Source organism: Molothrus aeneus, chromosome 7 (genome assembly GCF_037042795.1).
Source record: "Molothrus aeneus isolate 106 chromosome 7, BPBGC_Maene_1.0, whole genome shotgun sequence".
Lineage (NCBI taxonomy): Eukaryota > Metazoa > Chordata > Aves > Passeriformes > Icteridae > Molothrus > Molothrus aeneus.
Genome location: NC_089652.1, coordinates 3,687,537 through 3,710,492, shown reverse-complemented (window position 1 = coordinate 3,710,492; position 22,956 = coordinate 3,687,537). Strand labels below are relative to the sequence as shown.

The 22,956-nt window shown below is 46.2% G+C and overlaps 1 protein-coding gene across 1 annotated transcript in view; it reads right to left on the bottom strand.

Annotated features, from left to right (window-relative positions):
- Nucleotides 1–18,666: 18,666 nt before the first annotated feature.
- BARD1 (BRCA1 associated RING domain 1) overlaps nt 18,667–22,956 on the bottom strand; it is a 43,136-nt gene continuing 38,846 nt past the window's right edge. The window contains exons 10-11 of the mRNA XM_066553721.1: nt 20,119–20,216; nt 18,667–19,440 (exon numbers count right to left, since the gene is read on the bottom strand). Of these exons, the coding sequence (XP_066409818.1) occupies nt 19,111–19,440; nt 20,119–20,216 (428 nt within the window). The 3' untranslated portion in view covers nt 18,667–19,110. The remainder of the gene's footprint in view (nt 19,441–20,118; nt 20,217–22,956) is intronic.

The window sequence follows — 22,956 nt, the reverse complement described above, 5'->3', positions numbered from 1 at the left end:
ACAGCTTAATTACTGTAGTTAATGTTTGTACAGTGCTTGGAACAAGTACAGCACTATACGTGCCACATATTATTATTTTCTTCATTATTAATTAGGCACCATCTCCATTCCATGCTGTGCTACTTCATTATTTCCCAAGGAGTCACAGTAGCACCCTTACTCCCACACCCAGGAGTACTTTTGTCCCAGCTGCCAGGGGAATGCTGCAGTGCTGATTGGCATGGCAAGAGCAGGGGCATTGCTAAGGAACAGGGCAATGCTCAGGATTTTCCCTTCACTCTTGCACAGCACTGTGGAAAAAAAAACGGGAAGAGGCAGCAGATGGAGGGGGACCCCTTGACCCCAAGGACACCACACAGGGAGCAGGAGCATGCTCTGGGTCACAGGAGGGAAAGCCCTGCAGGTCCCATGGTGGATGTGTCTGCAAGGTCTCCATGGCTCAGGCTGTAGAAGGGAAACTGATTCCCCCAAATCCAGCAGTGTTAGACACAGTCCCACTGAGGGATCCCACAGCTCTGGGACCACAGGGAGAAGGGAAGGGCACTGATCATTTTCTAGGAAACCTTCCAATGTTAATGTGGAAGAGTTGCCAGTCACAGGTGGGCAGTGTCCCCACAGCACTGGGGTGCCAGGAGCCCCAAAAACCATTGCCAGGGTGGAACAAGAACTGAATTCCCAACAGCCACTCTCCAAATACACCACAGAATGTCATCCTCATCCCAACCTTCTTCCTTTTTCTTTTTTTTTTTCTATGTTGTAGTTCATTTCTTTCTTTAATTAATCACAGCTCTGGGCCAGCCAGAGCCATTAACTACTCTTCTCATTTAGACCTTTCAGAGATGCAGTTGCAGATGCAATTTAATTTGCTGACCCGTGATCGATAGCAATTAATACCATCTCTTTAATCTTGTTGAAAGGTTCATCTTGGGCTGCCAGCTGAAGGGAAAGGTGCCTGGTACATATGTTATCAGATGGGAGAGCACAACCCCCTCAGGGGCACCATCCTCCCTGTGCCCCCAGGCTGACACTCCTGAAAATACATCAGGTATTTATTTGTGGCAGATGGAGGAGAGAAGGTGGATAAAGGTGAGGGAAGATGCTGAGGGGTGAAGAAGAGCAGAGGGCTTGGTAGGGCAGAAAGTAGGGGAAGGTAGAGTTGATGGGTTGGAAAAATGAGGGGAGATAGAAATGGTACAAAGCCTAGCAGATGTGGCTGGAACAGGGAGCCAAGACTCCAACTGGAGCAAAGGAGCAGGTCAGAGAGTGGACAGCTCAGAGGCAACACCTTCAGCAGGAGCAACAGTGAATTTTGCAGAAGAAACAGACCCAGAGTCAGGAAAAGTCCTTCCTTAGGGTTCTCACAGCCAAACCCTGCTGATGTGATACCATTTTTGCCCCCCAAATGCAGCAGCTGTGTACAGTTCCCTCCTCCTCCTCCTAGCAGTGGAAAAGCCCATCCCAGGAGCATCACCTTTCCCTGTCCTCATTAATATGCCATTAGTCAAGATTGTTTTATAATTACAGAATTATTTCCTGCACACCCCAGGGGGAATGACTCAGCTCCGGAGCACAGCAGGGCAATGTCTTTCTCCCCCAGGAAGCTGCAAAGCACACTCCAAACCAGGCTGAGGCTGGGAAAATCCCCACCTTTGGGTCCTCTCCATCCTGCCAGGGCTCCTGAGACAGCAGCACACGGTGGCTTCAGTGGAACACACTGAGCTGAGTGCCCTGGTGACCATGCCCTGGAGAACAGAACCACTGCAGCAACCCCTGTGCAGCCACAGCTCTGCTAGAGGTAAAAGCAAAGAGCAAATCCCAGGATTCCAGCACAGCAAGAGCAATAAAGTGTTTCTCTTTGGTGGTTGTTAAAGGGGAAAGAGGGCCCATGTGGATACAGAGCAAATGAATGCCCTTTACACAGCAAAAGGACATGGGGTTGCAACAGCAAGTCAATAGAGAAAATGAAAAATTTATCAAGAATCCAGCTTCCTTGTGGTGTGGAAGCTTAGCTTTTAAAACACAGGGGATGGAAGGCATGGAAAGGAATTGCCTGTATTTATATATTTAGGATCATAGAATGGTTTGGGTTGGAACCTTTCAAGGGCCATCTAATATACCATATGGTAAATTATATACCATAATATACCATTTCTACTTGCAGATAGATTACTTTTCCTTTTTTTTTAAGAGAAAGTATCTTTTTACAATGACTAAGCCCAGTACCTAAAAAAGCTCTGCTCTCAGAAGATGCCAGCTCATGCCCCCACTCAGCCCTCTCTGGGCACAGACAAAGGGATAATAAAGCACTAGGAAATTGGAAAGAAAGACAGACCCCAACACAAAAGCTAAGCCAGGCTCCTTTAGGGTGGCACAGAACAAGAAGGTGCCTCTGCCTGTTGCCATCTTATTGCAAAGCTCCTATACCTTCTTGGTGATTTCTCGTGGGCAGCTCCTCACAGCACAGCCAACAAACTCCATCTCCCTCCTTGCCCAGCCAACCTGCTCTTTTATAGCACTCATCCTCATTGGACACAGCTGTGCCCAGTTAAGGGCAGGCCTGTTCCTATTCCTTACCCACTCTTTTATGGCACTCATCCTCATTGGATACAGCTGTGCCCAGTTAAGGGCAGGCCTGTTCCTATTCCTTACCCACTCTTTTATGGCACTCATCCTCATTGGATACAGCTGTGCCCAGTTAAGGGCAGGCCTGTTCCTATTCCTTACCCACTCTTTTATGGCACTCATCCTCATTGGATACAGCTGTGCCCAGTTAAGGGCAGGCCTGTTCCTATTCCTTACCCACTCTTTTATAGCACTCATCCTCATTGGACACAGCTGTGGCATGTTAAGGGCAGGCCTGTTCCTAATCTCTGGTGATTAGTACACCTGCAACTCCTCAGGTGTGAGATGACCTTCTGCACTATTCTCTTCCACTTTATCCCTCCACACCAGCCAGCACTGCCTGGTCTCATCCCTGGGGGCAGAGATGCCCTCATCTTTTGGACAGACAGACAGCTGGGTCTTATCCATGGCTGCTCCAGACAGACAAAGCCTCTCCTTTCTCAGGAGTTCATGTCATCTGACTGTGCTGGCTCCCCTGGAGCCACTATTTCATAGAATCAGGGAATGCTGTGGGTTGGAAGGGGCCTCAGAAATCATCCCATCCCACCCCCTGCCATGGGCAGGGACACCTTCCACTATCCCAAGCTGCTCCAAGCCCTGTCCAGCCTGGCCTTGGGCACTTCCAGGGATCCAGGGGCAGCCACAGCTTCTCTGGGCACCCTGTGCCAGGGCCTCAGCACCCTCACAGGGAAGAGATATCTGCATTTAATTAATTAATTATTTCAATTAGTTATCCGCATCCCTGTGAGCTGGGAGTTGATATTTTCTTGGTACTGGGCTTCCCACAACAGAAGGCAATGGTGTGGGTACAGCAGCCCCAAGTGATTCTCTCTGACAGTTTCAGGGCATCCTTCCCAATCCTCAGCTCATGGAGCAGCCCTGGAGCTGTGCCTGACCTTTTCTGGACAGCACCCCATGCTGGTGACCCAAGCAGCCAGGTGAAAGGAGCCTTCCTGATGCTGGCATCAGATACAGGAGATGGGGATCTGGGGAAAGGAGGAGAGAGGCAGAGCAAGTGTGAGCTATTAGACTTGTTTCAGTGGGACAAAGCAGGGTTTCAGTAATAATTAATGCCTCTATTAAAGATCCTCATTTAGACTGTAAGGCATCTGGCACTGGGAAGGACACAGTGAAGGTACTTTTGGTCATTAAACACACACAATGTTCCATGCTGCTTGTCTTGACAGTGATAACCCATGAGAGCTTGAAGAGAAACCACCAGCCCATTCTCCCTCCCAGTCTGCACAGGGAATATCCTGTTACCCACATGGATTGTCTCTTCAGGGATTCCAGTGCTGCCTTGGCTCTGTGTTTGGAGGAACAGCCAAATCCAAGCCTATGGAGTTCAGGAAAAAAAATCTTGTGAATCTGGAAGGCAGAACTCCAAGGAAGCAGGTGAAAAAGGCAGCTCACCAGGCTTTAAATTGCCTTTCCAAACAATGTGTGATGAGCACAGACTCACAGAATAGTTTGGCTTGAAAGGGACCTTTAAAGTCCATCTAATCCAACCCCCTGCAATGAGCAGGGACACCTCCCATTAGCCCAAGTTGCTCACAGCTCCATCCAACCTGGCCTTGAATGTGTCCAGGGATGGAGCAGCCACCACCTCTGGAGAGCCCATGCCAGGGCCTGACCACCCTCAGCACAAAAACCATCTTCCTTCTATCCAGAATAAACTGTAAAACCATCACCCCTTGTGCCACAGGGGAGGTGATGAGTGCACACCGCAGAGAGGAGCAGCCCACCAGCAGCAGGCTCTGTCTTTTGCAGCCTCAGGTCCTACCTGGAGGACTTTGGCAAAGGCTGCAATAAAGCCAGGGTGAGGAGTTCAGCTGGTGTGCTGAAAAGTGTGGCCTGGGGAGTTTGCACCATCCCCAACACTGCCACCAAGATCTTGGCTAACAAACATCAGTTTGGTTTCAGAGACAGGGAGCAATGGTCACTGCTCTTCTCATTACTTACCTGGCTTGGTGGATGCACCCTCTGCCTTGCCCAAACAATTCTCTGGACTTCCTAGGGCCCCACTTTCTTCCTACAATTTGGCTGTGTTTGCCTTTTCTCTCTCTGTTTTTTTTTTTTTTTCCAAAGGACAAAAGCTTCGGGAAAGGGAAGAGATAAAAATGTGAGGAACTTGCTCTGCTGCAAATAATCCACTCCCATACAGGCTGAAAGGCTCGTTTTGCAGTCCATTAAGCTCAAGTTAATGCAGGTAGAGCATGTCTGGCATCGAGAGGATGGTAAAGGTTCTGGGGTTTAATTTTCCTCAGATGAAAAATCCTATACATTGCTGGCTGCTGTGGGCACTTGTGCAGCCCAGCAAACAGGCCCCACAGGAAGCATGAGGCCAAGGTTAAAGCACTGCTAAGTCAAGATACTGTGATACCCAAAGAAGCAATTTCCCATTGTAGTGCGAATCTTCTGGCACTTTATTGTCAGGAATAGAAGCTGAGAGCCAAAGGGGTGTGTGGGGACCCATTGGAGCTGCAGATGGCTTTAAATTTCCCCTAACTTCCCTGGATTCAAGGTTATCCTCCTGGCTGGCCAGGGGCCCGAGCACTTGGGCTAATTGCATTTCCAAACAAACAGCACTGCCCCTCCCTGCCCCCCAGCAGGAAGGGAAAGCAATTGGAGCTGTGCCTGGATAATAAAGTGTGGTTGTTATCCTGCAGGGACGCTCCAGGGGATGTTTAAGCTCTCCTAAAAGACATCCTAAATCCCACTGCTTTTGTCAGCAGCTGAAAAACATTAAATGGAAGGAGGTGCAGGTGCCTCAGGCAAGGGAGCAGGAGACACTCAGGGAAAGACAATCCCTAAAACCACAGCACAAGTGCCATGAGACCATGGGGGTTCCCTGCCTGCTTCTGAGAAGATCCAAGGCTGGTCTCCATCCAGCTGGAGCATGGGGACCAAATCACCATCTGCAGTCCCACCTCTCTGCATCCTTCTGTGTTATCATCTTATCACAGGGGTTCCATGCTGCTGTCTCCTTATCACTAAAGTTTCACCCTCCCCTTCTTGGTGTTTTCTCCTGAGCTGCTCCTCAGAGCACTGACTCCAGTTCCCCTCTCACCCAGCCACCCCACTCTTTTACAGCCCTCTTCTGCTCACTGCTTACAGCTGTGGCCTGGCAAAGTCAGGCCTGCTCCTAATCTTTGATAATTGGCCCAGCTGCAGCTCCTTAGGGGTAAGATTACTTTCTACACTACCTTTATTTTCTTATATTCTATCCCCCTATACTTCTGGATTTGAGAAGGTGGATCCCAAACCAAAGCCATCATTTTCTAGGCCAAAACTGCCCATGTTTGTATGCTACCCAGGAGTGTGATGCCTTCTGGCAGAAATACAGGAATTTGTTTCTATGAAATCATGTTAAGAGCAGAAATAAGAAATTCCCAGATAGGAGACAAGATCCTGCAGGTTAGGTCAGCATAGAAACAGAAGTTTAGGTGGATGCACACCTGAATTGCTGACCACTGAAGCATCCTCTGAAGGAGTTACCCCAGCAAGGGAAGTGTCTCTACCCAGGGCTGGCCTGTTGCACCTCTAATCTCGAGCAGGGCACAGAGAGGCTTTGAGAAATCCACCCACATCCACCACAGACTTGTTCTGTCATTCTGTCAGGCACACTCTCCCGGTAGTGTTACCCAACCATGGCATTTGACCTTAAATTTGAGACTAAAACCACTCTTTTGAGAATAGAAACACCTACAGAACATAACACACAGCAGAGATTCTGCTACCTCCATTTGCAGGGGCCACCAGTGCTGGAGGGAAGCCTTGAAGCCAAAGCCTTTCTGTTACCTATGAAGAGAAAAGAGAAACCAAACAGGTTAGAAAATGTGAAAAAAAAGAAACATGAAAACAACTGAGCCACATTCCCTCCAAACAAACAGAAATTTGGACCAGAACTTGTTCCTGGAGAAGATGCAGGGGTAAAAACTGGCCTCATGAGAAGATGCTACATCCAGCACCATCAGGAGCAGGAATCTCTCCCCACTCCCAAGACATGATCTTAAAAGCTCCATCCCTCACAGGAAGCTATTCCCATGGCAAGAGGCCACTCCATCTCTCCATCTGATTTTCTCATATCTATTTGGTGATAAATGCATCTAATCCACTGCCAGGTCATCTGCATTACCTCTCAAGCCCTGGAAACCTGTGCCTTTTGCAGGCAGGAGTGACCTTGGTACTTTTGCAGGTGTTATTTGGATGCACTGGGCAATACCAAAGGCTGGAAAGGCAATATTGGGATGGGTCACACCAAATCCCAGGACAATTTAGTGACATCAGATTAGTGCACAGACTCCAATTCCTAAAGAGCAGCAGCTGATACAAAACTATCAATGCAACCCATAAAGAGTTTTATTCTTGCTATTTTTTATTAAGGAATTTTTCAGCCTTGCCCTGCTGTGGAGATGCTGTGCAATAAAGGGCAGAGGGCTCACTCACCTGCAAAACAAGAGCTTTGTGGCCTGGCCTGAAATAGATCATTTGCAATGACAACAAGTGCCATTAATAAAGTTGGGGGCTAGGAAATTGCAGGGAGCTGTGTTTCCTATCACTGCAAGAGAGCTAACTTTGGGGAGGAAAATGAAATGTTAACCAAAAAGCCATTTCCAAGACAAATAGTCCCTGTGTACATCATCAAACTAATAAAAGTTACATGCAGTCATGTAACAGAAGGAAATTCTTCCTTCTCCTGGTCACAAATCATTTTAACCCCGTTTCTTGGTGTTCTCAGGCTCAGAACACAACTGCAGGCTTCTGTCAGCTTTGTGGGTGAATTTATGCAGCTCTTTACTGCTCACCTATTTCTCATCTTGGTCTTTTTCATTAGTGAATCACAGAAGCATTAATTAACTTTTAAGAGGCAGACAGTAGGTTTGTTTTTTCTTCTGTGGATCACTGAATCAAAGGTGGGCCTGAGTTGTTCAGTTATAAGTGGAAATCCAAAAATGGAGAACAGCTACAATTCCAGCTTGTGCTTTATCCAGCAGGAAGGATTTTAATATAAAATTTTACATGAAAAGAAGGGACCTAAAGAAGCATCCATTTCCAGAACAGGCCCAGCCTTTACCAGCTCTCTTGCAGATGCTTTACAAGCTAATTTTCTGTGGAAAATAAAACCTACTGCAGTGACTGAAGAGGAACACAGTGCTTTGGAAAACCTGACTGAAGGGATCAGGTTGCTGGCAGTCTTGGCAGCAAATGGAAAGGAAAATCTGGAGATGGGAGCTGCTCTTTGGTCTTGGTGATTGAGGAGTGGAAGAGCTCTGGGGTGAGCAGCCATGGTCCTGCACAGCTTCAGACTCTGGGAAATGGAATGGCTTAGCTTGGACCTTAAAGCCCATCTCATCCCACCCCCTGCCATGGGCAGGGACACCTTCCACTATCCCAGGCTGCTCCAAGCCCTGGCCAGCCTGGCCAGGAACACTTCCAGGGATCCAGGGGCAGCCACAGCTTCTGTGGGCAACCTGGAGGTGGCCAGGCCCTCACCAGAAAAGAATTTATTCCTGACTCTAATCGAAACCTGCCCTCGGTCAGTTTGAAGCCATCACCCCTTGTCCTATCACCTGATGCCAGGAAATGGCTTGTGCAGAAGGAGTTGGAATGTTCAGGGTGAACAGCTGCATTTTATGGGTTCATATAAAAATTCCATTTGTTATTATTGAAACAATAAACACTGTAGGCTCAGCACTTCTGAAAGGTTTGTGGTGTTTCCAAGACTGACATCCTGAACTGAGATGGAGGAAACCAAAGCAGCTGAAGGGTGCTTTGATTCACTCGAGGGCTCAGGCATGGGCTGGAGCCTGGGTGCCACAGGATCCTGACCTCAATGGCAGCCAGCAGGATGTCAGAAAATGCACAGTAACACAACCACAGAACCATTTTGGCTGGAAAGGACCTCTGAGAGCAATCCCTAAAAACAGTGGAGAGCTCCTTCAGGTGGAACAGACCTCTGCCTTCCCAGCAGGCAAACCCTGGGATGGGCCCTGCTGAGGCACAAATCACTGTGTGTGTGCCACCTTTTAAATGAAATGTTGCTGCAGCCCCGGATCTCTAGTGTCCCCTGAAGGCAGGCAGTTCGATATTTATAATCACTTAATAAACACATGAGAAATGGCACAGTGCAGCCCTCCATAATCTGTGGGCAATGATCCTTGGTGACAAAGTTTAAGTGACCAAATCCTTCTCCAGGTCTAATGATATTTTGCTCTAGTAAGCCAGTGATATATCTCATATGGCAAAAAATAAAGCACTCATGCATAAAATTAATACAGTAAGCTCTGAAGTCATAAAGCTTTCAGTCTGTGATATATGAGATGAGAAAATGACCAACATGTAATTCAAGTTCTCCCAGCACCTTATTCCCAACAGGGTGTAGGGTCACCTGGGCAATGCATGATCAATCCAGGCTGTTCCAGAAGTGTATGAATTGTTAACCAACCAGTTCAGGGACCCATCTGGGGCCTGTGCATAGAATGCCCTGAGAGGACACAGGTGGCAGGTTTTCCTCATGAAGGTTCAGATGTTTCTGCTCTTTCCAAACCTGCATGAGAAAACTTCCAGCAAATTGCTTCCATCCATTTTGTTCCCGTCATTCCTTTCAGAAGGGCTCATGATGTGACAAAAGCTGTTTGGTCCAAGTCTAACTGCTCAATTCTAGGCAAGCTTCCCAATCAAACAGCAGAAACTCAGTTCCCACACTGGCCTCCAATAAAACTGAGAACAATCTCATAGAAGTTCTCAAAAAGTATGAAAGCAACGTGCACAAGCAGCCTATGCCACACACTGCTCCCAGTGGAAACACAAACTGCCATCTCAGGACAGTGCAGACTGCCTGCTGGTTGTCTCCACAATTCTGGGCTTGTGGGCTCTGGCAGAGTCCCCCCTCACAAACTGCACAGCCCCCAAGAGCTCCTGCAGGGTCCTGGTCTTCTGTCCCAGTGGGAACTGCTGCCCAGGGAAACTTCCCCAATCCCCTTGAGAAAGTGAGAGCAGGGGAGGAGAATCAACCAGCAGTGCCATGAGTCTGCAGCACGAGGGAGGGCTGCCAAAATGCCACTGCAAAACCTGTTCCATGCAGCACATGGGGCTCAGCAGAGCAGGGCACACAGGTGCAAACACAAAACCCTCCATGAAGACATTCAAGAATTACCACAGAATTGTTTGGGTTGAAAGAGACCTTAAAGACTGTCTTGTTCCACCCCCTGCCATTGGCAGGGACACCTTCTCCTACCCCAGGTTGCTCCAAGCCTCATGCAAGCTGGCCTTGGACACTCCCAGGGATGGGGAATCCACAGCTCTCTGGGCAGCACCATTACACCCAGTAGTGACAAATATTGCAATCACCTCTGAGCAGGTGTGTTGCAGTAACTCAGCCCTCTGTAAAAGCACAGACACTGCTCACTCTGACTGTGGGTGCAGCAGGGATCCTACACAAGGACGTGCTTAGATTCCATCATTCTGCAATCCAGCCCATGTTTCAACCAGAAAAATAATTATCCTTTGCATGTGAGACGATCAAAGTGATTAAAAAAATCAAACTCCAGCTCCTCAATCAGGAAGGCTGCCAAGCTATCGAATCAATAGGTTGTTAGATACTTGAAGTATGGGATCATGTGAAAGCTATCAAATGATTTCTTTGTTAATAAACTGCTACAATAATTACCATTAGAATAGGAATGGAAAGATATGGATCAGAAATGGAACACTGTGAATGGTTTCTCATTAAGTGAAATTAAAGCCCGTGGGAACTTTTTTCTTTTCTTTTGGCCACAATTCTGCTGCGTTTGAACTTGCTGCTCATGCACCCTGCTTTGTATGTCCCCATTTCACCTAAAAATACAGATTTTTTTTTTTTTGGTCTACCTCCTCTACCCCAGTGGCAAAGGGAGACAGGGTTAGGGTCAGAGCATCACAGGCTGGGCTGTCCCTGCCACTCCTTCCTGTGGGGGCTTCCAGCAGCTTCTCCTGCTGCCAAAACCTTGCTGTGCAAAGCCAACACACACAGAGACAGGAGGCCTTACAGCACCAGCACCACCCAAATTCCTGACTTTCCAAGGTCGGCTGTGCTAAAACACAAGGTTTCAGTTAGAGCATGTGGCACACTCCTCAAATCATAAACACATCAGGAGGCAAAACAAACAGCCCCCCTCCAGCCTTCCCACTTGCCACTTGGGACTGTTAGAGTAATAGATTTTTTTTCACTGAAATAGCTTGACCTTGTCTAAAATGCAGGTCAGAGAATGCAATGAGATACTCACAGGGTTCAGCTTTTCTCTAATTAGTGGGACAGAAATTGTCATGCTAGCTTCAGGGAGAGGAAGGAGAAAACCACTTGCTGCAGCTGGAGGAATAGTCTGGCTGTCAAAGCCAGCTCAGCTGCCCACACAACCATCCCAACTTCCCTAAAATCCCTCCTCCTTTACCCTGCCCATAGCTGAGAGACCACACAGAAGGAGGAGATGCCAAGCAAGTAATCCTGAGCAGGTCTCCAAAACCCCCAACTCTTTTTAAGAGGAAGAGAAAGGTTGTGGAGACTGGAAAACACCTGAAAGGTTTCATTCAACATCCACAAATCCCACTTTACCTGCAGTGCTTGGACAGGACAATATTAACAGCCCCAGAGCTCTGCACATACAGAATTTCAAGTGCTTCCAGAGCCTTTCCAGACCTAATGTATTTAATGAAACTGGTTGTCTTCTACTAGCACCTAAAGAAGAAGGGGGGAAGAGGACTAATGGATGTACATTAACCTTTTGGTACTAGATTTCCTGATACTAGCTGCTAATGCAAAATGCATTAGAGGGAAACACCTGGGAAGCAGAGTGTGGAACTGCTCTGATGCAGGGAATGAGGCTAAAATTCTGGAGTGGGCACAGCAGGGACCCATGCAAAGGTGGTTACAAGTGCAAGATGATCAAAGAGAGCTCTCCCATCTGCTTTGGGCAGAGAAACTTTGCAAAACAGGCTCTGGGGAGGTGAGGATTCACAAGGTGAGCTTTGCAGTGCCCCTTTAGCAGGGGAATTTTGTTGCTCATGCCAAGAACAGAGCCTTGAAGCCCCTGTATAAAACCTCTTCCATTGCCACACGAATGCTGATGGGCAGTGCAACACAAGCTCCTTCCCAAGTTCTTGTGCTGGGCTGGGCAGCACCAAAACAGTGATTTCCCTCCTCCAGCAGGTACAAAATTATCTTTAATATCATCTCTTTGAAGATGAAAGAAATACCAGGAGCAGCCTGGACACAGAGTGAAGAAGGAACAGAAGAGGTGAAAGTGACCACGGCAATGAAGAGACAGAACAGCCTCTAATGCCTTTATTTGAGGGGTTTTTCACTTGCTGTGTGCTCTGCTTCGAAATGGTAAGACTTAAGTGCTTTTCTTTCAGTGATGTGAAGAGAAAGGGGAGAGAATGAGACCAGAAGTGAATATATAATACACAAAGAGAGTTGAAACACTTAGATTAATGGGCACTAATGAAGTGTGGAACTATGCAGCACATCTCCAGGCCAGGTTAGAGCCTCTCTCCCTGCTGCACTCAGGTGTGTTTACCTACCATGGTCAAATATTACTGCTCATGCCTGCAGTGCAAGTGCCACCCCCAACTTAACAGCTCACTGTGGTGCCATCCAGACACTGATCCAAAGCCTTTCCTGGCTCCTTCCAACTTGTGGATCATAGTGTGCAACAACCACAGCAGGAGTTGCTGCACCTGATCACTCACTCACTCATTTATGTGTGAATTTGGGAGCTTCTACTGCATTTTGCATTCACAGCCTGTCTTTCAGTCCAAATCCTGCCTAAAGTACCTGACTGCATGCTCCCAAAATGAAGGGAAAACATGAGACTGTGTCCAAACCTGGTCCTGATGGATAGCTGACAGCAGCTGAGCTCACTGTGCCCATCCTTTGTGCACCCAGATTCCCTGCACACTAATAAGGCTTCCTGCTGAAACACATGGGCCCTATAAGGAGGAAATCAAAGCAAGGTTATGGGCTTTTCCTTGGATTTGATAAATATAAATGGAATGCAACAAGACCCAATCAAATCCTGACCCTTTTCTCCCCCCAACTTTCTCTGCCTGTTGGTGAGAATCTCCTCAGGGGCCCCAGAGACTGGCAAAAGCCTGAGTGTCCCAGGCTGGCCCAGGGTGCAGGGTGGCACAGACACCCAGCCAGCTCCTTGGCAAGCCTGCTGTCCTGCTGATGGCTGGGACACCACATGTGCAGCTTCCAGGACCCAAGCCTAGGGAGGGACAGGCTACTCTGAGCCCCAGACACTGCAGCAGCAGCTGCCAATTCTGTATGGGCAGTTCCTCCATCCTGCTTACTGAGTCAAGGCTGCTTTCATCAAGCACTCAAAGAGGCCACTGAAAGACATCACTGGAAAACACCCAATGTTTATTCCAGGCTCTTCCCAGATGGTTTTGCCACACCTTGTGCAACAGGTACACAGCAAGCAGAGAACCAGAGGCCAGAGACCTTGTAGTGTGAGTGACTGAGCTGGGGAGAACATCTGCCTCTGATTTTGCAGTTAAACAAAACTGTGACTTTAATTTAATAAAAGCCTTCTGCCTACCACCACAGATAAAATTGTTCAAGCTTGGCTGGGTTTAAAACCAGAACCTGGCACCTCTTCAGAAGCACGTTAGTGAGCTTAGGGTAGAAAATCTTCCCATTCTGACAGACACAGCTGCTGGTGCTCAACTGCTGAGGGCAGGAATGAAGCACTGCACGGGGCAGGGGCTCCAGAAGCAAAGCACACGGGGGTCAGGGGCAGAATGGCATTAATAACAATATTGTTTGTAAGAGGGCTTTAGGAAAGATGCATGCTGCTAAGAGTAGCTGGTTTGAATCCAGCCATGCCAGTGACCCTGGCTTTACACAGCCAACCTGAGGGCACATGAAGGAGTTCAACCCAGAGCACAGCCTGGCCCCTTTGCCCTCTCCCAATCCTATCACCTCCTGCTCTCCTGAAACAAGCCTGGGGGACACAGCCAGGCAGAGCATATGGCCTTCCCTTGCTGCACAAAGGAAGAAAAAGATCCAGCACTGCAGACTTATTGAATTAAACATTATTGTGGCTAATGCAATCAATAAAGCATTGATTGCATTATCCATATTAATATTTAATTCAATTAAAAGGCTCACAATTTTTTTAAATGTTCCTTCAGCTCCTTTATGCTGCAGAATTAAGTTTTGCTAGACCATGAATTCAGCTAGACCCAAACTGTAGCTGATCTGGGTTTCTCCTGGCACCAGCTGTTGAAAGCTGACACTTGCAGCAGAGCAGGAAGAACCATCTCCCTGGTCAGGCTGCCAGCAGCACCCAGCACAAACTCTGCAGAGAGACTGGGACCCCCGTCAGGGGATTGGGAAGCACACAGCTGTGTATGGCAATGTAAAACCCTCAGTTCAGAGGCCTTCTGTTGCAACTGAGCCCCCAGAAGCAGCAGCCTCCCACCTGCTCCCCCACCAAAGAGTCTGAGAATTAGCAGTTCGCTAAACTAGCAGGAAATTAACCCAGCCCCACACCAGCTGAAGAAATAAGTACATTTTTATCAGTTCAGCAAGCTGAGCAAGACAGCCAGCTTAGCTGCTGCTTCACATTCTGGTTTTTAATCCCTATTTTAACCCTGTTGTCACTGCGCACCTGCTTTGCTGCAGGCCTTGAGAAGGGGAGCCCTGCCCTGCCGGCAGAGCCCCTCCTGCTGCAGTGAGCGGCACTGGGCAGGCACAGCCCCGAGAGCAGCTCACCCCTCTCAGGGAAGGAGCCTCCCGCCTCGGAACACCCCTGCACATCCAGGGCAGGCTCTGTAAGGCAGCCGAGGGCGGAGCTGCCCCGTAGCTCCTCCCAGGCGCGCAGCAGAGCTGTCCCCACCCCGCTGGAGGCACGAGTGCCGACCCCTGCTGCACCACGGGCCCTGGGGAGCCGCCTCCCCGCGGCCCTGGGCATCTCGGAGCAGGGAATGACAGCGGGGTCTTACACACGCGCAGCGGGAGCTGACGGCTCTCTGCTCCTTCATCAGCCCGGCCCTCCTGCCGGGAATTAAATTGAAGCACACAAAGTGCATCTTCTCCGTAGGAAAAAAGGGAAAAAAAAAAAATAAATAAAGGTGGGGAGGCTTCCTCCCCTTCTTCCATCTGATTACACACAAAATGTTCTTCTGCTTTTAAGGGCAATTTAACACTAGTTAAACTACCATTAATTTAAATCAAACAAGTCTGAAAAGACAGAACATGCTGCACTGCTATTAAAAACAACTGAATCTTCATTTGTTCCACTGAGACACTGCTGCCCATTTCCAAGCCAGTACTATCCAGCTGTCCAAAGACCCCTTGCTGTTGTTTTTAAGCTGGCATTTAAGCCTGCTTTGTTGGCTCTTTAAACACAAAGCAGTCCCCTTAGATTCAAAGATTCAAACCTTTCTATCAAAGTCAAGGCAGAAAAAGGACATGGGGCCAAACTGATTAATAGCAATTAATGTGACATCACATCTGCCCCATTTCCAGGTGATCTTCCAGCACTGAAGGACAGAATAGCCTAAAGAGGAAAAAGGAAAAGCTTTGTTCTGCTGTGTTTCACAGACTTGTCCTCAACAAGATGCCAAGATGCTGCTGCCCAGGCTTTGCTGGCAGCTCAGCCAAAGGACAGGCCAGGCCAGAAGTGCTCCTGCCCAGCAGCTCTGTCAGCACTGCAGGGCTGGCACTGAGGAGCTGGTGCTTGCCTTCCCTGTGCCACCCTGGCAGCCAAGCCAGCCTTCAGGAGCTGCAGGCAGCACAGCAAGCACAGGCAGGGGCACCAGAGGATCCCTGTGTGTATACACTTCCCCCAAAGAACCCACACCAACATGCAGTTTTACACCAGGCCACAGCTTCCATGAGCTTTGTCCTGAGCAGAATGCAGAGACTGCAGCAGCCAAGATGCAGTCCTCCTGGAAGACTGCCACACAAAATAACTGCTCCAGAGTAAGTCTGGTCTTTAGACACTAGAGCTGTGGAGGAAATAGAACCAGCTTCAACCTCCTGCCTAGAATTACTCCCTTCCTTGAATTAATTCCCTGCAGTGAGCCTCGCCCAGGCTGATCAGGGCTAACCATGCTGGGTCAGGTTCAACCTCAGCTCACAGCTTGGCACAGAGCACAAGAAAGGGGCTTTATCCCCCTAAAGGCTGTGTAGGTGCCAGCTGGGTGAAGCACTTGCTGACATCTTTTTTACCAGAGCTGTATCTTTGGACACTCCCATGCTTGTTATCATTTCAAGAGGGCTGTGAGAAACAGAGGAACAGCACCTCCCAGGTGAGCCATTTCTGATTTGAGAGCAAAAGCAGCTACTGCTGTTTGGTTCTGCTTGGTTGCCTGTTGTTTCCCTGAACCATTTGCAGAAATATTGAAACAACTCTCAAAAAGATTTCATAGTATTTACTAAAAATGTTATCTTCTGTTAACTATTAGGGGTGTTAAACTGATGTTGCCACTGAACCCCAGACACTGCTATTGAAGGTGTTATCACATGTGCCAGATCAACTAATTAATTAAGAGGAGCAGATAATTTTCAAGAAAAGATGCTTGAAAATCATTAACTGAGGAAGAACTTCTTGCCTGTGAGGGTGGGCAGGACCTGGCACAGATTGCCCAGAGAAGCTGTGGCTGCCCCTGGATCCCTGGAAGTGTCCAAGGCCAGATTGGACACTGGGGCTTGGAGCAGCCTGGCACAGTGGAAGGTGTCCCTGCCCATGGCAGGGGGTGGGATGAGATGAGCTTTGGGGTCCCCTCCAGCCCAAGCCATCCTGTGATGCACAGTGGTTTTGATCAAGATCAATAAAAATATCTACAATCCTGAATGCAAGCCTTGAACTTCCATCTGTTCAGGTGAGGTAATGATCACTAGATGATCTTTATGGTCACTTCCAACCTATTCTCTGCTTCTGTGAAATGCCCCAATCATGAGTGCACATTAAGTATATGCAGGTTAGCAGAACACCAACATAAATTCATGTTACAGCTTAAGTTCTTCATTAACCTCTAATACAGATTTTCTTTGATAAACTCATTTACTCAATGCTTCTAAGCCAAGCTACTATGGCCATCAGGACCACAAGTCTCTCCCACTTCCTGAAATCCCTTTTCCATTTACAGCCTGCTTCCTAGTCCTGTCCTTTAGTGCACCCTGGGTTTTAGACTAGAAGAGACAGTGAGAAATGATCCCTACACACTCCTTACCCTGCTTCAGGAGTTCAGAGCCTTGCTTTCAGGAGCCAAACTGCACCCAATGGATGAAGGGACTTGATCTATGCTTACTACAGGGCTCTTCTATCAAGTGCTATCCCTTTGTTTCCAACAATGAGAAAGAGCAAATTACTGTGTAATTACTGTGTCACTGACCTTAAATTCTGTGTACTTGCAGTGCTCCATTCAGCAGTGTTTGGCACCTGCTGTAGCTCTGGCATCAAATCTACTGTGAGGCTCTTCAAGGCTACCTGTACATAAGCTGATCACACTCTGAATTCCTGCAGAGACCTGAAGCAGATGGGCCAGAGTTAATCTGGGGTAAGGGGCTCTCCTCAGTGTGACATGGGGTGATTCTTAATGTAACTGGAGAGAAACACTGCTTGGTAACACAACTGTATTCAAGGGAACAAGGCTGAGGTTCAGAGCATGGCTTAAAAAAACCCAAAACATCCATGGCAACTTCCCAACTGAGTTTCTTTGCATCTGCCAAGGAACAGCTCTTGAAATCTGTAAAAGTGCTGCCTCCACTTTAGAACATAGAGCAGGATTACTGATGAGTCAAATTTCTTCCTGATATAGGGCAGAAAAGCTCCATTCTAAAGAATTTTGCAGAGACTCACTGCTACTTTTGCAAAGAACACTGCATTAGGTATATTGATGTGCTATGAAATGCCAAATTAAAATGTGCTATAACTGTTAAGACAAATGCCCAAGCCCACACAGTATTGACTGGGTACCTCATTCTCTGTCAGTGTTCATCTGCACAAAACCCCAAACCCCATTAATCCCATGGGCTGTTCCACTTATTCATGAGCCCTGCTTTTAGTGAACAGCAATGACTCAGTCTAACATCAGTGATAAGATACTGCAGCTACTCAAATCTAGCAGATGCTATTGAAAACTGTACCTGTTCTACCTGCAGTGAACAGTTCTAATGGTTCTACAGGGCACAGGGCCTCCAGCAGCAATGGAAACAGAGAACAGCTCTCCTCCTCTGCAAAAGCAGCTGTTGGCATCACACACCATCTTCACAGCTGTACTGAGCTCACAGAAAAGTGTTTTCATTTACCTGTTGAGATATGTATGGGATATGCACTTATTCTGCAGCCAAGCTCATGCAACACATGCTCCAAACTTACTGCACACAAAAAAGTTTGATTATTACAAACAATACAAAAACAAACACAGAAAACTCGTGTACTAGCCCACAACCATCATTCTTCTTGTGTATTATTGCAAGACACCATTTCTCAATTACAAATTCACAGACTAAGATACAAAACATTACATGGGAGCACAGAGTGAGGGCACAAGATTCTGACAATAACTTAGGAGCCATTATGAGAAATACTGTAACAAATATGAAATAATCCAAGATTGATCCAGTGTAGCCAGCTGTTTAGGTACAACAGTGCAAAGTGAAGCAATTCTTTTGTGATCACTGTTTTTTTTCTTTAAAGTAGCCATGAGAGCAACCATCTAAATTTACAAAAATATTTACTATAATAATTAAATAAGGATCTCAATGCTTAAAAGCTTTCAGAAAATAGAACTGAATTCTAGTTACATGTTTACAAGCATGAATGAGGACAGAAGTGAGTAAAGCATGAGTCTTTTTACAAAGAAGTAAATTTTAGACCAAGATATTTAAATACAGTGTTCTCAAAAGTGTCTGCTTCCAGATGAATTCAGGTCATTTATTTAACTCTGATTTCCACAAGACTTATCCCATGCCAAGAATTTCCAGCAAAATTCAGTTTTAAGAAGTTTTATTAATAAATGTCACCTGACATGTCTGCACGGGTTCAAATGCATTGAGTCTTTTTTTTTAAAAAAATACAATTTCTGGCCTGGGAAATCTTGATAATTACAGCAGATCCTTATCAATGGATGTTAAACACAACATAAATGGAGTGAAGCTCAATTGCCTACAAAGGGCTGGTACAAATCAAGAAAGCAAAAGGTTTCATTTTGCAAAATCCCAGTTACGAAATGTCAGTGATTATTTATTAAGCATTTATTAAGTTCAACGTAAAAATAAAGCATATTAAATAAGCCAAGGCACATTTTTCAATCCTTTCCTCCATTGTATGTTCATTTATTTCAGCATATCAGTCACCTTAGTAACTCACTTAAATGCTCAAAGCTCTCCTGAATCCAAACCAGAAATCCCAGCTTCACAGCAGCTTGTCAGAGCATCCCAGCTGCCCAAGACTCAGCCCATTTGAAAGCCTTGCTGCTGCTGTTTGATATTCACTTGACAGGCAGGAGCTGAAATGACATCACACAGTCTATGAGCCAGCTGGAGGGGGCCATCCACACCTTGCCCTGCCGGATTTTCTCCGGCTGGAACTTGGAAGCCACGTCATAGATGACATAGTGAGTGCAGAGCCTCTGGTCAGAGGTGGGCTCTGCGTGGTAGGACACCGTGTTGATGGCCTGTGTCACGTCACTGTCTGGTTTGGGCTGCCTAACCAGCACCTGGCCACCTGCTGCCTTCACCAGCTCCAGCAGGTCACTCTTCTTGTGCTGTTTGAAAGGTCCCAAAAAATAGAAGTAGCATCCATCAAATAACTTAGGCAGCTGCGTGGAAGAAAAAAGAAACCAGCATGAATACAGGACTTGACAACTGAACAGAGAGGAAAAAAGTGGAAAGGAAAAAGCAGAGCATACTAAACCCCTACAATTTATAAGCAGAACAGTAACTTAACATGCAAGGTTCTCAGGGTAAGTATGCAACCAAGAAAAGCTTGTTTATGTGGTAAATTCTTGCTTCTGTTTAAATACTTTCCAGCACAACAGGGTTTGAACTGTGAGTTAGGAGTGTTTACAGCTACTGTTACAATGCAGTTAGTAAATCCTCCAGTGTAATCCAGCAAATAACCAGGAGTGAACCCAGTTAAATATAAAAAAGGCCTTAAATGGAAATAAATAGTAATAAAACCATTTTTTTTTCAGAACTATGCTCTAAAGCTGAGCAGAGAAGACCAGAGCACATCACTTCTTGTCCCATCAGGTGTGATACTACAGAGAGTGCAACACAGTGTTCCCCTGACAAGGTTACAGCAACATCTCCACTAATGGAGAAAAATGACAGCTTTATGGGTGTTCACGGCTCTTTGGATCACCTTGCACATAATCAAATCTTCTGTCCAAGAGCACATTAAAATTTTACATCTCCTGCACCTCTGTGTGTGGCAAAGGGCAGAGCTGCCCAGCCCCAGGTCATTAATCCAGGCTGTGTGGAGCACTAAAACCCACCAGCTGCTCCCGGTTGAGCCGCCCGCGCCGGGGGCCACCTTGCACTTCGTACTCCTCCTCTTGTTCTCGAGCTGAGCTCTGCAGACAGGCCTGTACCCCTACAAAAACCACATAAGGGAGGCAGAAATTAGACAACCCAGGCTTTAAGAGAGGCTTGCATGTCATTTTAGGGACTAAGCTAAAATTATTACAATGCAAGACATTACATTTGGTTTGCTTTAGCAATTTGCTTTTAAAACCTGAAAAAATTTACAACAGCGCCTGAAAGATGCAAGTGAGATGGTGAGAAGTAATATCACACTAAAATCAGTGCTATAAACACCAGGAATTATTAGCTCTTCCTCTTACCCTCTAAAGGTCAAGCACTTAATGTCAAATGTCAAACTGCTGATCACTGGGAGCTCGAAGGCAGTGCCTGGAGCCAGCACGCAGTTACGGAATGGACACAATTGCCTGATAAAGAGCAATTACAAGGCAAGCACAAAGCTGCTTCTGAGCAGCCACGGCCTCAAATAACAAATCAGATGGGATTTCAAGGTCTCCAGGATCAGCACAAACTGGAGATTTATCTGGGGTTTAACAGTGGCATTTGTTTCTGTTAGCACTGCTGCATAATGAGATTGTCTTTTAGAGTCAACATGTTTTTACCTTGTTTTAAGAGCAGTTATTTTTTCCAATGGAGAAAGCACTGATGGTAATGCATTGCTAACGTCCATAAAATGTACTGCCTGACCTCACTCCGGGGAGAGGAATTGCTGTGGTCACCCATTCAAGGATGGAACATTTTGCCTGCATGTACATTGCAGCCACTAATAAGAATTACCCAGGAAAAAGTTTGCAAAGCTGATTTTGCAAAGGGTTCCACGAGGATTTACAATGTGGCTGAGGCTGTAACTTTTATAGCACCTCACTCCTTCCACCGTGTTTCTAATTCAGGCAACTTCTTTGCACCGGGAAAACAGGAAAGCCACAGTATATAAAAACTATAAACTGAACCAAATCAAAAGAGAACTGTGGAGGGTTGACCCTAAAAAGGAAGAAAGCCCAAGGCTATGAAGAGAAATATCACTGACAAAGGCACTTGGATGCCATGGCAGTAAGTAGCCAATGGACAGGAATATCTAATCTGGAGAGATCTTGAAAGAAACTCACAGTAATTTGCAGTCAGTTCATACAAATTCACAAAATGAAACGGGAATTCACATTTTAGGGAGAAGTTCTTCAATGTGCTTACATCAAAAAAGATAAACCCCTACAGAAAATTACAACTGGCTGAACATTGCAGCAAATATCTGCCTCCCTGTACAAGTATCAGATTGATTATTTGCACTTGTTCATTCCTTCAAGGAAAATTAACGTGAACTAGAAGGGCAAACCTAGTCATGGATTTTCCAGAAAGGCAACTTACATATTCATTATTGATAACAGCAATGAATACTGATAACTTAATTTCAGTACTCATAACTCAGAAATAAATCTAAAAGCTATTTCACATTTTATTTATTTATTTTAAATCACCACAATTCAACAAGACTTCCTGTGTCAATGTGCCTCTAACTTACACTGCTGTTCTTTCCCTCCAAGGAAAGACAGATACTAATGGGTGCCACTTACCATAAAGGAAGAACTCTCATCTAATCTTAAGAATGGAACTGTCCATTCATTAAGAGCATGTTTTATTTCAATCCACCATCAAAAGCTCAATTTCAAGGACTTTCACTACAGAAATGAGGTTTTTATACAATAAGTGCATCGCAAATTGAGCATCCAGTGCCAGCATCAGTAAATGAAGCAAATGGGATACAAAAGTAATAAAAGATTGAATGAATACAAAAGACTACAATGTCTTTTTGAACTGCTGCTTGCCTGGAAAAAAAAAACAAATGAAGTCAGGGAAGTGACTAATGTCAGTGGAGAGCTGAGGTCACAGAAAGCAAAATCAGTGAGGTCTGTCTTGCCTACACACATCATCCATTTCACACTGCCAGCTCCTGTGAGGAGCTGAAAGCCTCCGAGTTCCTTGTCACACCTAATTACAATCCTCCAAGAGGGCCACAAGAGACTCATCCACCTGCATCCTGTTCTCCCTGTGCCCACAAGAGCCACCAGGCACACACCTGTTACCTGGACAAACCGGAGACATGCAGAGAGCCAAGTGTCTGCATGAGCAGCATTCTCATTCATTGCAACTTTCCTTTCCCAGCTAGAAACAGGCCAGATCTGTGTCTTAACATAGTTGTGACACAAAGGATGTGTTTTCCACATAGCATAAAGAGCCAAGAGCATAAATTCTCAGTGCCCAGGTATTTTCCTTTGATATAAATATTTCAAGAGGCAACAGCTAGATCTACACACACACACCTTTCATGGAGCAAAAAAAACTCTCAGGGTTTTTCTTTTTTGGTGATGGAAAAACAGTACATTTTCAATTAGTGAACATCTTTTTCATACAAGATCTAGAAGGATAACTTGCTCTGACATATGGATGTCACAGGTTTTGAGAAAGGTGCTTACAACGCTGAGGGGAACAGTCAAGGATTATTTATCCATGGAGGAAGAATTCCTGACTAGAAGAAGGAAATCAAAATAATCTCAAGTGATGGAGACCAGTATGGCCTTAAACCTCAGAGTTTGTTCAGACTGATTTGTTGCCAAGTGGCTCCTTTCTCCTCAATGACTCCTGCATGCTACAGAGTTTGTATTAAAGAACTAAGGAAGTCAAATATCAGAACAAAAAAAAAAAAAGAAACAAAAGGGAAACATGCCCTGGTTCTCATATTTGAGATAAAATGACAGAGGGCTCAAGCTGTTTTTATAACTAATTCCATATTAATTTGT